At 35.5% G+C, this 15,454-nt stretch overlaps 1 protein-coding gene across 6 annotated transcripts in view; it reads left to right on the top strand.

Moving 5' to 3' along the window:
• The window catches only part of MORC1 (MORC family CW-type zinc finger 1), a 171,297-nt gene that overhangs the window by 85,951 nt on the left and 69,892 nt on the right, over nucleotides 1-15,454 (top strand). For all 6 annotated transcript variants that reach the window (XM_025283715.3, XM_044941636.2, XM_044941629.2 and 3 more), the window contains 2 exons: nucleotides 10,513-10,641; nucleotides 13,834-13,939. In XM_025283715.3, coding sequence (XP_025139500.2) covers nucleotides 10,513-10,641; nucleotides 13,834-13,939 — 235 coding nt within the window. The remainder of the gene's footprint in view (nucleotides 1-10,512; nucleotides 10,642-13,833; nucleotides 13,940-15,454) is intronic.

Below are 15,454 nucleotides of genomic sequence, written 5' to 3'. Positions count from 1 at the left end.
AACTTTACTATAGTCATTGATTAGTTCTAGTAATTTTGTGGTGGAGTCTTTACGGTTTTCTATGCAGAGGATCATGTTCTCTGCAAACAGTGAGAGTTTTCCTTATTCTTTTCCAATTTGGATTCCTTTTATTTCTTTTTCTGCTCTGATTGCTGTGGCCAAAACTTCCAAAACTATGTTGAATAGTAATGGTGAAAGTGGGCACCCTTGTCTTGTTCCTGACTTTAGAGGAAATGCTTTCTATTTTTCACCATTGAGGATAATGTTTGCTGTGGGTTTGTCATATATAGCTTTGATTATGTTGAGGTATGTTCCTTCTATTCCTGCTTTCTGGAGAGTTTTTATCTAAATGGATGTTGAATTTTGTCAAAGGCTTTCTCTGCATCTATTGAGATAATCATATGGTTTTTATTTTTCAATTTGTTAATGTGCTGTATTACATTGATTGATTTGCGGATATTGAAGAATCCTTGCATCCCTGGGATAAAGCCCACTTGGTCATGGTGTATGATCTTTTTAATGTGTTGTTGGATTCTGATTGCTAGAATTTTGTTAAGGATTTTTGCATCTATGTTCATCAGTGATATTGGCCTGTAGTTTTCTTTTTTTGTGGGATCTTTGTCAGGTTTTGGTATTAGGGTGATGGTGGCCTCATAGAATGAGTTTGGAAGTTACCATCCTCTGCAATTTTCTGGAAGAGTTTGAGCAGGATAGGTGTTAGCTCTTCTCTAAATTTTTGGTTGAATTCAGCTGTGAAACCGTCTGGACCTGGGCTTTGTTTGCTGGAAGATTTTTGATTACAGTTTCAATTTCCATGCTTGTGATGGGTCTGTTAAGATTTTCTATTTCTTCCTGATCGAGTTTTGGAAAGTTGTACTTTTCTAAGAATTTGTCCATTTCTTCCACATTGTCCATTTTATTGGCATATAATTGTTGATAGTACTCTCTTATGATCCTTTGTATTTCTGTGTTGTCTGTTGTGATCTCTCCATTTTCATTTCTAATTTTATTGATTTGATTTTTCTCCCTTTGTTTCTTGATGAGTCTGGCTAATGGTTTGTCAATTTTATTTATCCTTTCAAAAAACCAGCTTTTGGTTTTGTTGATTTTTGCTATGATCTCTTTTGTTTCTTTTGCATTTATTTCTGCTCTAAGTTTTAAGATTTCTTTCCTTCTACTAACCCTGGGGTTCTTCATTTCTTCCTTTTCTAGTTGCTTTAGGTGTAGAGTTAGGTTATTTATTTGACTTTTTTCTTGTTTCTTGAGGTGTGCTTGTATTGCTATGAACTTTCCCCTTAGGACTGCTTTTACCGTGTCCCACAGGTTTTGGGTTGTTGTGTTTTCATTTTCATTCGTTTCTATGCAAATTTTGATTTCTTTTTTGATTTCTTCTGTGATTTGTTGGCTATTCAGCAGCGTGTTGTTCAGCCTCCATATGCTGGAATTTTTAATAGTTTTTCTCCTGTAATTGAGATCTCATCTTACTGCATTGTGGTCAGAAAAGATGCTTGGAATGATTTCTATTTTTTTGAATTTACCAAGGCTAGCTTTATGGCCCAGGATGTGATCTATCCTGCAGAAGGTTCCATGTGCGCTTGAGAAAAAGGTGAAATTCATTGTTTTGGGGTGAAATGTCCTATAGATATCAATTAGGTCTAACTGGTCTATTGTATCATTTAAAGTTTGTGTTTCCTTGTTAATTTTCTGTTTAGTTGATCTATCCATAGGTGTGAGTGGGGTATTAAAGTCTCCCACTATTATTGTGTTATTGTTAATTTCTCCTTTCATACTTGTTAGCATTTGTCTTACATACTGCGGTGCTCCCGTGTTGGGTGCATATATATTTATAATTGTTATATCTTCTTCTTGGATTGATCCTTTGATCATTATGTAGTGACCTTCTTTGTCTCTTTTCACAGCCTTTGTTTTAAAGTCTATTTTATCTGATATGAGTATTGCTACTCCTGCTTTCTTTTGGTCCCTATTTGCATGGAAAATCTTTTTCCAGCCCTTCACTTTCAGTCTGTATGTGTCCCCTGTTTTGAGGTGGGTCTCTTGTAGACAACATATGTAGGGGTCTTGTTTTTGTATCCATTCAGCCAGTCTTTGTCTTTTGGTTGGGGCATTCAACCCATTTACGTTTAAGGTAATTACTGATAAGTATGATCCCATTGCCATTTACTTTATTGTTTTGGGTTCGAATTTATACACCATTTTTGTGTTTCCTGTCTAGAGAATATCCTTTAGTATTTGTTGGAGAGCTGGTTTGGTGGTGCAGAATTCTCTCAGCTTTTGCTTGTCCTTCAGACCATTTTTCAATAAGAGGGTGTTTTTTTTTTTTTTGCTATTCAATTATTTAAGTTATTTATGTATTTTAGACTTTAATACCTTATCATATAAATTATTTGCATATATTTTCTCCCTTTCTATATGTTGCTTTTTCATTTTTTTTGGAGTGTTTCCTTTGTTATACAAAAGCTTTGTAGTTTGATATACTCGCTCTTGTTTATTTTTTGTTCCACTATGCTTTTAGTGTTATATCAAAAACAACAATGACAACAAAATTCATTGCCCAGACCAATGTTAAGGAGCTTTTTGTATATTTTCTTTTAGGAACTTTATGGTTTCAGGTCTTACCTTTAAATCATCAATTCATTTTGGGTTAATGTTTATGAGTGGTGTGAAATAGGGTCCAGCTTCATTCTTTTGTCTGTACATCCAATTTTCCCACCATTTATTAAACAGACTGAATGTGTATGTGTTCATCACTCAATTGTGTCTGACTCGTTGTGACCGCATGGACTGTAGCCCACCAGGCTCCTTTGTCCTGAGATTCTCCAGGCAGGAATACTGGAGTGGGTTGCCATTCCCTTCTCTATTTATTGAGGATTTTAGCATCTATGTTCACCAGTGGTTTTAGACTGCATTTTTCTTTCCTTATAAAGCCCTTATCTGGTTTTGGAATCAGAGTAATGTGGACCTCATAAAAAGAGTTTGGAAATTTTCTTTCTTTAAAGAAGAAAAAATTTTGGGGAATATTTTTTTGGAAAAGATTTATAGGCATTATTATTTTTATTATTATTATTATGTTTGGTAAAACTCACCACTGATGCCATCTGGTCCTGGGTTTTTCTTTGTTGGGAGATATCTTTACTCACTCTTGGTCTGTTCATATTTTCTATTTCCTCATGATTCAGTCTTGGTAGGTTGTATGTTTCTAGGAATTTACCCATTTCTTCTATGTTATATAATTTGTTGGAATATAATTTTTCATTGTAGTGTCTTAAGATCCTTTGTATTTCTGTGGTATCCACAGTAATGTCTCATTTTTAATTTCTGATCTTATTTATTTGAGTTTTCACTGTTATTCTTATCTAGTCTAATTAAGTGCTAATCTCTTAGTCATGTCCAACCCTTTGTGACCCCATGGGTTGTAGCCTGCCAGGCTCCCCTGTACATGTAATTGTCTAGGCAAGAATACTGGAGTGGGTTACCATTTCCTTCTCCAGGGGATCTTCCTGACCAGGAATCAAACCCAGATCTCCTGCATTGCAGGCAGATTCTTTACCATCTGAGCCACCAGGGAAATCCAAGTCTTATTAAGGGTTTTACAATTTTGTTTATCTTTTCAAAAAAGAGGCTCTTAGTTTGATTAATCTTTTCTATTGTTTTTTCTGTTCTCTATTTCATTTATTTCTTCTCTGATCTTTGCCATTTCTTTCCTTCTGCTAACTTGGGACTTAGTTCTTCTTTTTCTAGTTCATTGAGGTATTTAATATAATGTTATTTGTTATATCATTCTTGTTTATTTCTTAATGGAAGTGTTTATCACTATGTGTGGATTTATTCCTGGGCTTTCTGTCCTGTTCCATTGATCTATATTTCTGTTTTGGGGCCAGTATCATACTGTTTTGATGAATATAGCTTTGTAGTATAGCCTGAAGTCAGGGAGTCTGATTCCTCCAGTTCTGTTCTTTTTTTTCTCAAGATTCTTTCTGCTATCCAGGCTCTTTTGCATTTCCATAAATAGTTTAAAATTACTTGTTCTAGTTCTGTGGAAAATGCCATTGGTAATTTGATAGGGATTGCATTGAATCTACAAATCACCTTGGGTAGAATGGTTATTTTAACAATGTTTATTCTTCCAGTCCAAGAACACAGTATATCTTTCCATTTGTTTGTATCATTTTTGGTTTCTTTCATCAGTGTCTTATAGTTTCCAGGGTATAGGTCTTTTGCCTCTTTGGTAGATTTATTCCTATGTATTTCATTCTTTTTGATGCAGTAGTAAATGGGATTGTTTCATTAATTTTACTTAAATATATTTAAAATTGTCCTTTTGATTTCTTCTTTGAGTCATTGGTTTTTCAGTAGTCTGATGTTTAATTTCCACATATTTGTGAATTTTCCAGTTTTCTTCCACTTGTTAATTTTAGTGTTATACCATTATGGTCAGAAAAGATACTTGACACAATTCAGTCCTTGTAAATTTATTAAGACTTGTTTTGTGACCTAATATATGATCTGTCCTGGAAAATGTTCCAGGTGCATTTAAGAAGAATGTGAATTTTATTGCTTTTGGATGAAATATTATATTTTCTAATGTTGGGTCCATTTTATATTTAATGTATTTAATGTCCCTTTTTCCTTATAACTTTCTCTCTGGATGGTCTATCCTTTGTTAAAAGAAGGGTATTATAGTCCCCTACTATTATTGCATTGCTCTCTATTTCTACCTTTAGGTTTGTTAATATTTGCTTAATATATTTAGGTGCTCTGACGGTGAGTGTATGTATTTACATGATGTTAATAGCCTCTTGGTGAATCAGCTTCTTTATCATTAAATAATAATCTTCTTTTCTCCTCCAACATACTTAAAGTATGTTTTGGATATAGCTACCCACTCTCTTGATTTTCATTTACATGGTATGTTTTTTTCCATCCTTTCACTTTGAACCTATGTATATCCTTAGAACTGATGTGAGTCTTTTATAGACAGCATATAGTTGGGTCTTGGTATTTATCTATTCAGTCACTTTACATCTTTTGGTTAGAGAATGTAATCCATTTATATTTAAAATAATTATTGATAGATAAAAACTTACTATTGCCATCTTATCAGTTGTTTTCTGGCTTTTCTGTAGTTTGTTTCTTTCTTTCTCTCTTGGTCTCTTCCTATGTGATATGATAATTTCCTGTAGTGCTATGCTTTGACTCCTTTTCTTTCTCTTTTGCACATCTGCTATAGATTCCTGCTTTGTGGTTATGAAACTATAAGTATAAAACATGTTATAGTTATAACAGTTTATTTTAAGTTTACAACAACTTAACTTCAGTCACATAGAAAAACCTTCTTACTCCCTCCCCCTACAAGCATTTTATGTTCTTTACTTTGCCAACAAAGGTCCGTCTAGTCAAAGCTATGGTTCTTCCAGTAGTCATGTATGGATGTGAGAGTTGGACTATAAAGAAAGCTGAGTGCCAAAGAATTGATGCCTTGGAACTGTGGTGTTGGAGAAGACTTTTGAGAGTCCCTTGGACTGCAAGGACATCCAACCAGTCCATCCTAAAGGAGATCAGTCCTGGGTGTTCATTGGAAGGACTCATGTTGAAGCTGAAACTCCAATACTTTGGCCACCTGATGCGAAGAGCTGATTTATTTGAAAAGACCCTGATGCTGGGAAGGATTGAGGGCAGGAGGAGAAGGGGACGACAGAGGATGAGATGGTTGGATGGCATCACTGACTCAACGGACATGAGTTTGAGTAAGCTTTGGGAGTTGGTGATGGATAGGGAAGCCTGGCGTGCTGCAGTCCAGGGGGTCGCAAAGAGTTGGACATAACTGAGTGACTGAACTGACTTACTGATTTCACAGGTTACATATTTTAATATTGTGTTCATTTATAAATTATTGTAGCTATGGTTGTTTTTTGAACTTTGTCTTTTAACCTTCATATTAATATTAGAGTTAAGTGACTTACGTACCATCATTACAGAATTAGAATATTATGAATTTGACTGTATACTTACCCTTACCAGTGAGCTTTGTATTTTCAAATTTTTAAGTTACTAGTTTCCTTTCATTTCAGCTTGAAGAATTTCCTATAGCATTTCTTGTAAGGCAGATCTAGTAATGAACCTCCTCAATTTTGTTTGTTTTGGAAATTCTTTATCTCTACCTCATTTCTGAAAGACAGCTTCAATATTGGTAATGTATTCTTGGTTGGCAGGTTATTGTTTCTCCTTTTGCTGCTTTGATTATATCATACCACTCTCTCCTCATCTATAAGGTTTCTGCTTAAAATCCACTGATGGTTTATTTTTTGTATGGGAGAAAATTTTTTTCCCCTCAGGATAGTTGTATAAATCTCTGTAGACTGAGTAACACATGAAAAAAATTTTTTCTGTGTGGTATGTTTCCTCCCATGGCCATTTCTTTAGCCAGCTTACCTTGCTGAAGCATCTACATAATCTTCAGGGTTCATTCAATGGAAATTTGTTTTATTAACACATTAGAAATTGTGCATATTGGCATAGCTTCTGTCTGATGGGGAAAAAAGTCAAGATTGCATTGGCAATTAGGGAAAACCATTTCTGATTCCCAGATTGAATATAGCTTGATTGTTTCTTTTGTCCTGATACTGACGTCAAATGGCATATCTTCTGTCAGTCCTGGTCATTAGAGATCTGAGTGTTCTCATGCCTTTGATAGCCAGTAATTCTTTAGAATTATTCAGTTTTATAAGTAAACATTAAGCTCTGTGTGTCAGCTAGTGAAAACAAGATCCTAAACACATCCATTATCTTTAAGAATTTCACTTTTTAGAGGGAAAATAGGCATAAAGTGAACTGAAATATAATGTTCAGTTATAAGCGTTGTATAATAATAAGCATTGTAAGAGTGATATGATCACAGAGCAGGTATCACCCACCCTTGAGAGGCATGTGCTTGTGTTTCTAACATCCTAGTAGTTTTCTGGCTCTTAAGATGTTTATATCAGGCTTCACAGTTGATACTTGTTTTATAAGTTTGCTGGGTTGGGTTAGCTGTGATTAGTTAATATTTTCAGGGAGAGACATTATTTCACTTTGATTTTATCCTAAAGAACACAGTAAGGAGCTATTTTGTTAGAATGTCAGCAAAACTTTTTGTGGATTTATTAGGTACAGGGTGCAGGACTTAATAAACACAGTTCCTTTTTTGAGAAGGTGAGGTGTTCTTGGGGAAGTAACATTTAAAGAAAGAACAAATACGATACAGCAGCAACATAAGTTTCTGCACAGCACTATATTTTTTAATGCACCTTCATATTTATTATTAGTGATGACCATGTAAGGCAAGTTAGAGTAGACACTCATTTTATGGATAAGAAACTTTACTGGCTTCCCACAGTTACACAATAAGTGTGTGGCAGAGACAGCACTCAAAGTTACCTGACTTTAATCTACAGCTCTGTCTGCCTTAACATAGCAAAAATTGAGTAGTTCTTGTGGAAATCAGAGAACAAGATCTCACGAGTCCTGTCCAGACACCAAAGATTAAATCAGGTTCTGGTGTACAGTGAAAGGGTAAAGTCTGGGCTGGGCCAAAACCACACACTGAGCAAAAAGCAGAAAACTGAAAGTCTGAGTTGAGAAAGGCCAAGGAAGCAGAATACAAAGGGACATTTAGACAAGAACTAGTAGAGATTTTGTGAAGAGACAAGGTAGGAGACCAGGGAATTTGCGGGGCAGTTGTCAACCCATCCAACTGCAAAGCACTTTTTCAAGACTGAGTGCCTTCCCTGCTGGTCTTAAAGGCATATAACATTCTGAACCTATATCTTAACAGTCATAGGAAAGTGTAAAGTTGTTTATTGGTTTTTGCTTGGATTACTTGGTCATATATTAAGGTTGATATAAGGCTGGCCCTATTTTATATATTTTATTTCTAAGGTATATATTTTAGAACCTTACTTTTTGAACCTTGTACTTTGATGAAATGTTCTGTGTCTTCCACATTTTAAGCGCTCAGTAGCTACATGTGGCCAGTTGATTACCATATTGGACAGAATGTTAAATTTGGATTCTTATTCAAAATATTTTTTTTTTAGGAAGACTTTTTTATTTCATTTAAGCAGATACAAATGGTTATTCCTAATTTATATTCCCCACTTCACCTCTCATGAGATAGCAACACTCCTCATTTCTATTGAAACTATCAGGTCCTATTTTCTTTACTGATCTGTTTTAATCCAAATCTGTAAATATTGCCCTCCTTCTTGATTAGTCTTTCTTCTCTAGATTTACTTTCAAGTAGTGGTAATAATAGTCTGTAACTACTTTTAACCTGTCTCTTTGGACTATTAAGGATTCTACATTTAAGGATATGTTGTCTTAGAACAATGGCTATTATAATAATAGAAGTACAAATAACATATCTCAGAAGATGAAAGTAATGCAGCATCTATTATGTTAAAAACTTGCATCTTTTGACATCAGCTTGATATTTCTGCAAATGTCCATTGACTTCAAGTGGTTTCTTCAAATAATGAGCTAGCTCTCATCTTTCCTTGCAAAAAATTGAGACATGGAGTTCAGCTTTGTGGACTGAATAATAAAACATTTTAGGGTCATCTGTGTCTCTATTTTTTTGTCTTTGGTTATGATCACTGAGTTATAAATACCTTTGTCCAGTTCATTGGGTTCTATATCAAGAAATTCTGTAAGTTCAGAATATTGACTGTTAAAAAACATAAAGTTGACTAGTTTCCACTTTGTCGTATTTCCAGATATTTTTAGAGACTTTAAAGTTTACTATGCAATTTTATGTTAAATAATTTCAAACATTTTTTCACAGAACTTTTGCATATCTTTTTAAAAATTTATTTTTTTAAAAAGAAATAAATCAAAAAGTATAGATTTATAGATACAGGTATATCTTAAAAAGGCCAGAAAAAAATTCAGCTTCTTAGACTGCATGTGTGTGTAGATTGACCTCCTTTATTTATTTATTTTATATTTCATTCATGAATTACTAGCACAAAATGTGAACATATTTTTGGTACATACCCCCAGCCAGAAAGTTAGTGCCAATTTAAAGAACAATGAGCCTAGCTTGCCCATTCTATATATGGGCATGAAAATTTCCCCCTTTCTTTGCCAGTGTTGAGCAATATCTTTTTTTGTCTTCTCTAGTGTGATCAGTCAAAACTAATTCCTAATCATTGTTTTAATTTGCATTTTATTGACTACTCAAAAAGTTACTTTTTCCTGTTTACATAAAGTAATAAATGCACATGTAAAAATACTCAAGTGTTCAGAAAGTAAAAAATGAAAATTAAAAGTACCTTTCCCTGCCTTCCTCTCTCTCTCTGTCCTTTTCCAAGTGGTATCCACTATTAAAACTTTCTTTTGTATCCTTTAGGAAAAGAAAAGCATGGTTATCAGCATTTTATATGTATACTCTTTTTTTACATTACAAAAGTTGATTATATTAGATTTGCTGTTTTACATCTTTTAAAAAATTATTAAAACTCTGTCTTGGAGGTGTTGACACAATAATATATTTAGCTCCAACTTTTTAATTTAAAGGTTGCCTAGTGTCCCCTTGTTTGAAAACGGGATTTATCAGTTCCCTAAGAATCCACCTGCCAATGCAGGAGCCATGAGCTCGATCCCTGGTCAAAAAGATCCCTGGAGAAGGAAATGGCAACCCACTGCAGTATTTCTTGCCTGGGAAATCCCATGGACAGAGAAGCCTGGCGGGCTACATAAAAAAGTAGGGTACAACTTAGTGACTAAACAACAATTCTAGGCTTTTACTTTGTTTCCAGGGGGGTTTTGTTTTGTTTTCCTATTCATACAGTGCTCTCATATATATGGCTATTGTGCTGTTAAGTTTTGTAGGGAAGATTCCTAACAGTTCTATTGCTGGATCAATGGATAAGAACACAGCCTCTTAAGGAGGATGCCTGAAAGACCTCCATGACAAGTGCTGTTTCTAAACAAGGAAGCAGTTTAGAATCTGGGGCAAGGGTAGGGAATAAACAATAGAGCCTGAAAGAAAAGGGAGCCAGAGATAAAATAGAAACTGGCTGTGAAACAAGATGATAAATATTTGTACCACTAGTCTTAAGGGTGACTTTTTAATCAGTACAGTCCCTCCTAGGAGTATTTAAGAAAAAAGTTTTAAATGTCAGTGTATTTTATTATAACAATAAAAGTATAGATATATTTTTATAACTATAATGGTGGTTTTATTATAAATACAATGCATATCTATTGTATATAGTTTGGAAAAATGCAAGAAAGTGTAAAGTAGAAAACCAATTTCATCCATACTCAAGGAAAACCAGTGTTAAACCTTAATCACTTGTTTCTATATGTTATTAGTTTTTACATATTCGCAATCATATTATATGTACATGTGTTTATATCCAAATTTCCCTTTACTTATCATCTTGATCTTATTGGTTTTACTTTCTTTCATTATTTTCTTCCTGCTCTTTTTTTTAATTTCTTTTTTCCTAGGTAACAGAAATCTAACATTATTTTGGAATGAATTTGGATACCCAGATAATAAGGACATGGAAAAATCTTCAGATTCTGTTCAGTATCAAAGAAGACAAGCCATGGCCATCCCATGCATGATTCAGTGTGGTGAGTATTAAATTCCATTCAAGTTAGCAAACTTTTCAGATCAGATCAGATCAGTCGCTCAGTCATGTCTGACTCTTTGCGACCCCATGAATTGCAGCATGCCAGGCCTCCCTGTCCATCACCAACTCCCGGAGTTCACTGAGACTCACGTCCATCGAGTCAGTGATGCCATCCAGCCATCTCATCCTCTGGCGTCCCCTTCTCCTCCTGCCCCCAATCCCTCCCAGCATCAGAGTCTTTTCCAATGAGTCAACTCTTGGTATGAGGCGGCCAAAGTACTGGAGTTTCAGCTTTAGCATCATTCCTTCCAAAGAAATCCCAGGGCTGATCTCCTTCAGAATGGAGTGGTTGGATCTCCTTGCAGTCCAAGGGACTCTCAAGAGTCTTCTCCAACACCACAGTTCAAAAGCATCAGTTCTTTGGCGCTCAGCCTTATTCACAGTCCAACTCTCACATCCATACATGACCACAGGAAAAACCATAACCTTGACTAGATGAACCTTTGTTGGCAAAGTAATGTCTCTGCTTTTGAATATGCTATCTAGGTTTTAATAAGAGCCTAATATTGCAAGTCACTGTGTTAAAAAAAAAAATAAGGAAGACAAAGATGAAGTAAGACAGGGTTCTTGCTTTCCAAGAGATTAGGATCTAGGAGAAAGGTTAAGATGAGTATGAAAGTAATTGTAATAGAGGTGAAAATAATGTAAATGATGTCAAAGAAACCCACAGTTCTTTGAGGTTTCAAAGAAGGAAGAGAAAAAATTGAAGCAAGGCTTCATGACAAGGTAGCCTTTGCCTTGGTCTTTCAAGTCAGTTTTTGAAAGCAGAGGTATAGTTGGAAATATGTGTTACTATATACTGTGCCCTTCAGCTAATATTATTGTGGTGAATAATAGAAACAGTCATTTTCCTATTTTTAATACTTAACACTGTGTTAAATAATAGTAGATACTTAGCAGTTGACTACTAAGTGAATCAATAATGAGTAAATAATAATAGATAAAATTATTAGATTGTGTAAACATGTTCAATAGCCTTGAATGCCAGGATAAGGAGTTTTAACTTTAATAAGCAATGGAGAGGCACTGGAAGTTTTTCAAAAGGAAAGAAATATCACTGAAGCATTGAACGCTTATTATGGGTCTTCACTGTCTGCAGGGAATCTGCCATCCAGTGGGGGAAGCAGTCAAGCAAACAAACAAACAAAAATCACACTGTAGCTCCTTACACAGGGCCAAGGGAACCCCTTGGACATGAATTTGAGCAAAGTTTGGGAAATAGAGAAGGACAAGGGAGCCTGGCATGCTGCAATTCATGGGATCTCAAAGAGTCGGACATGAGTTAGTGACAGAAGAACAACAAGGGAACACCTCCCCAACCTTAAGCCTGGGGTGTTCCAAACGGGACCTGACTGGATAGATGTCACTTGTAGTAAGGTTGCTCTGGCAGCTCAGTGCAAGATGATTTGGAGAAGGCCTAAAGCAAAGGTTAGGGTCATACCTCTGCAGACAAGACTTCTGGCACAATCCAGGATCCAGGTGAGGAATTACACAGGTCTGAATAAAGGTATAGCAGTGAGATTTAAGAGGAACACACACGACAGGCACTTAGAAGGTATAATTGAGAAAATTGATGACTATATGCAACAACCTATTGGATGATAATATTACTGGTTAAAAATGACTGTATTTGATATGTGCAACTTATTGCCAGAATCCTATTTCTAGTACCTGAAAGCTATGTGAAATTGGGCAAATTTCTTAACTTCTCTAAGCTTCGATTTTCTTTTTTATAAAATGAAGTTAGTATTTGTAGTTACATTATGCAGTTTTGTGAAAATACAATTAATTAACACATGTAAATTTTATTCAGTGCTTAGGATAGTGTATTATGGTTCTCCTGAGAAAGAGAAGCAACAGGATAGATAGATTTATGGACAGATGGATGGATAGATAGATATTAATCATAGGGAATTGTCTCAGATGATTGAGGAGGCTGACAAGTCCTAAGATCTTAGTCAGTAAAGTAAAGACCTGGGAGAGCCATTGGTTTAATTACAGAGCTTTAAGGCCTGAGAACCAGGAGGCCTGATAACATAGTTCCAATCTAAATATTGACAGATTTGATACCCAAGAAGAGCTGATGTTTAGTTCTAGTTTGGAGACAGGAAAAACTTATGTCTTGGTTCAAGACAGAAAGAACTGTCTCTTATTTGCAAGAGCATCAACATTTTTCCCCCTATTCAGGCCTTCAACTGATTTGTTGAGGCCCATCATATTAGGAAAGATAATTTGCTTTATTCATTCTACCAACTCAAATGTTAATCTAATTCAAAGCACAGACACAGTCAGAATAATGTTTGACCAAATATCCAGGTACCCAGTGGCCCTGTCAAATTGACACATAAAATTAACCATCACAAATGGCTACTAATGTTGTCTTTTTAATCATTATTATTATATCTTATAAGCCTCAAGAACCCCTTTTGGTAGGTAGTGAAATTCGTATTCTTAACCACTGTGCAGACTGCCTCCATTTTAGATAAACAGAGAGAAAGAAGTATTTACCAAAGAGCTACTAACAAAGGGTGTAGAGGGGATTCAGGATTCAAGTGAGGAGTAGTCTGAAGAGAGTGGAGTGCCTGAAAATGAGGAGGGACTGAAAGGGGGAAAGAGACAAAGAAGTCAAGAACTGTAGACTGGAGAGCAGAGTAAGAGCTATAAGAAATGCAGAACAAGGAACTGTGTAAATGGTAGAATTTGATTTTCCTTCTTATCTTAGTCATGTGGTTGGAGATGGACGGTGGTGTTGGCAGATAAATAGTGGGTCAGAAAAAATGGAAGAGTCAGTCTGGATGCCTTCCTGTGGTTTAAGAAAAGTGAAGAGGGACCTATTACTTCATATTCTTTTGGCTGGAACCAGCAGAAACCAACTGGAAAAAACTTAAGCAGTGATGGCAATAATAATAATAATGGCAGCAATGATAATAATTTATTGATGGTGTTCTAGGTAGCTGAGAATCCTGGACTATTTGTGCCATCAAATATAATGGTATATGGTCAAGAATTCACTTGTCTTTGGACTGAAAGATAGCTTCATACTTTCGGTATATGCAGCCTGACATCTTACTATGGTAGATTCACCTCTGACTGTGGTCTTTCTTGTATGTGGTTTTTGTTTTGATGATTTTAGATCTTTGCCTTAAGTGGAGAGTCTTGCCTCCTTCTACTAATTATCAGGAAAAAGAATTCTTTGACATCTGGATTTGTGCTAATAACCCTAACCTCTCGGAAAACAGGTAGTTTTTGATAGTTTTCTAAAATTCTTTATCCATTTTAATTCCTATAATTTATATGTATGAAGCTGAAAAATGTCATCCCTTAGCAGCTGTCATCCCTTCTAACTCTTTCTAGCCTACTGCCACTTCCGGAAGGATATTTCATTAGTGCTGTTTTCCATCAAGTTAAAAGACACTTGGGTGTAAGTTTTTGTTAATGTTGGGTGTGCAGCTCTGCACTTCCACTGGTGGAAAGCCTTACCTCGGTGTTTAAGAGTTCTGCCTTCCAGTTCATTTTCCCGCAATGTACAATCTTATAGTGCAGGAGTCTTATCTAGATACTTACGTGTTAGACCATGTGCTTTTTCTGTTTAAGTCATATCTTGATTTCATTGCTTTGTGCTTTTGGAGGAAGAACTTCAGACTAAAACAGGAAAAAGGTCAATTAAATATTGATGGATGTCAACATTATTGCACACCCTTTTTGACTTACTTCTTTTCCTTGTGGGCTAAAGAGTTAATACGCCCCTTTACAGAGGTACCCTTAAGTGAAGCATCACTTTTCCGTGGAGTTTATTCTAAGTTCTTTGACCTGGGTGAGTGGATCGATGTCTATTAGGGTAATAATTCGTGTTTATTTTTATCCAGCCCTGAAAAAAAAGAGCAACTGAAAAAAAATAAGAAGGAAGAAAACATTTAGAAACTGCTACTAAAACCTCTTCAACCTGGAGTCTTCAAGTTAATCATATTTAGAGATTAATGAAAAATGTCATAGGTGATAGGGCTCTTAGATTTCACATGGCCCAAGGGGTTTTTCAGTCTCCCTTTCTTGGATTGCAGCAGAACCTTTTTTTTTTTTAATCCCCAAATAAAATTTGTCTCTGACCTCAGGTATATAAAACAGATAAAAACAGAACTGTCCTGATTGAATTGGAGGCTGAGAATCTTGGGGCCAGAGGTATCTACTTCTCATTTCTGTCTCCTGCTCTCTGTAAAAAGCCTACAGCCCCAGGGAGCATGATTATAAAACACTGATCTAGACTCACTTCTTCATTTAAGAGAAGTGAAAATTGAAGCCCAAACAGGGGTTGAGAAGACTATTTATGAAGCTGCTGGCCTTGATCTTCTGACTGCCAACCTGATTCTAGTCCTAACCTGTAACTTGACTATCTCCCAAATAGGAACACAGTACTGGCTCAGTTTCAATATTAAGCATAGTCTGATGGACAGTGTCTTAATTATTACTGTCATTTCACCCATTTGTTGTTTAAAATAAGTTTTTTAGTTGTTTTTGTTTTGTTTTTAAAATTTCTCTGTGGAAAGACTTGTGCTTGGAAATGTAAATAAAATTGGTCCCACCCCTCAACTGTCCAAAAAAAAAAAAAAGGTGATAATATTGATCACTTTCTGTGAGCTCAAAACTTTCATGCAGTGTGGGATAGTGTTTAAAGTTCAGACTCTGGGGCCAGACTGCCTAGGTTTAACTCATGGCTCCTTTAGCCTGTAAAGCCTTGGACAAATGATAAAACCTCTCTA

The sequence above is a fragment of the Bubalus bubalis genome, chromosome 1 (assembly GCF_019923935.1).
Source record: "Bubalus bubalis isolate 160015118507 breed Murrah chromosome 1, NDDB_SH_1, whole genome shotgun sequence".
In the NCBI taxonomy this organism is placed as follows: domain Eukaryota; kingdom Metazoa; phylum Chordata; class Mammalia; order Artiodactyla; family Bovidae; genus Bubalus; species Bubalus bubalis.
The sequence above is the reverse complement of the archived record's forward strand: the minus strand, read 5'-3'. Positions and strand labels throughout refer to the sequence as shown.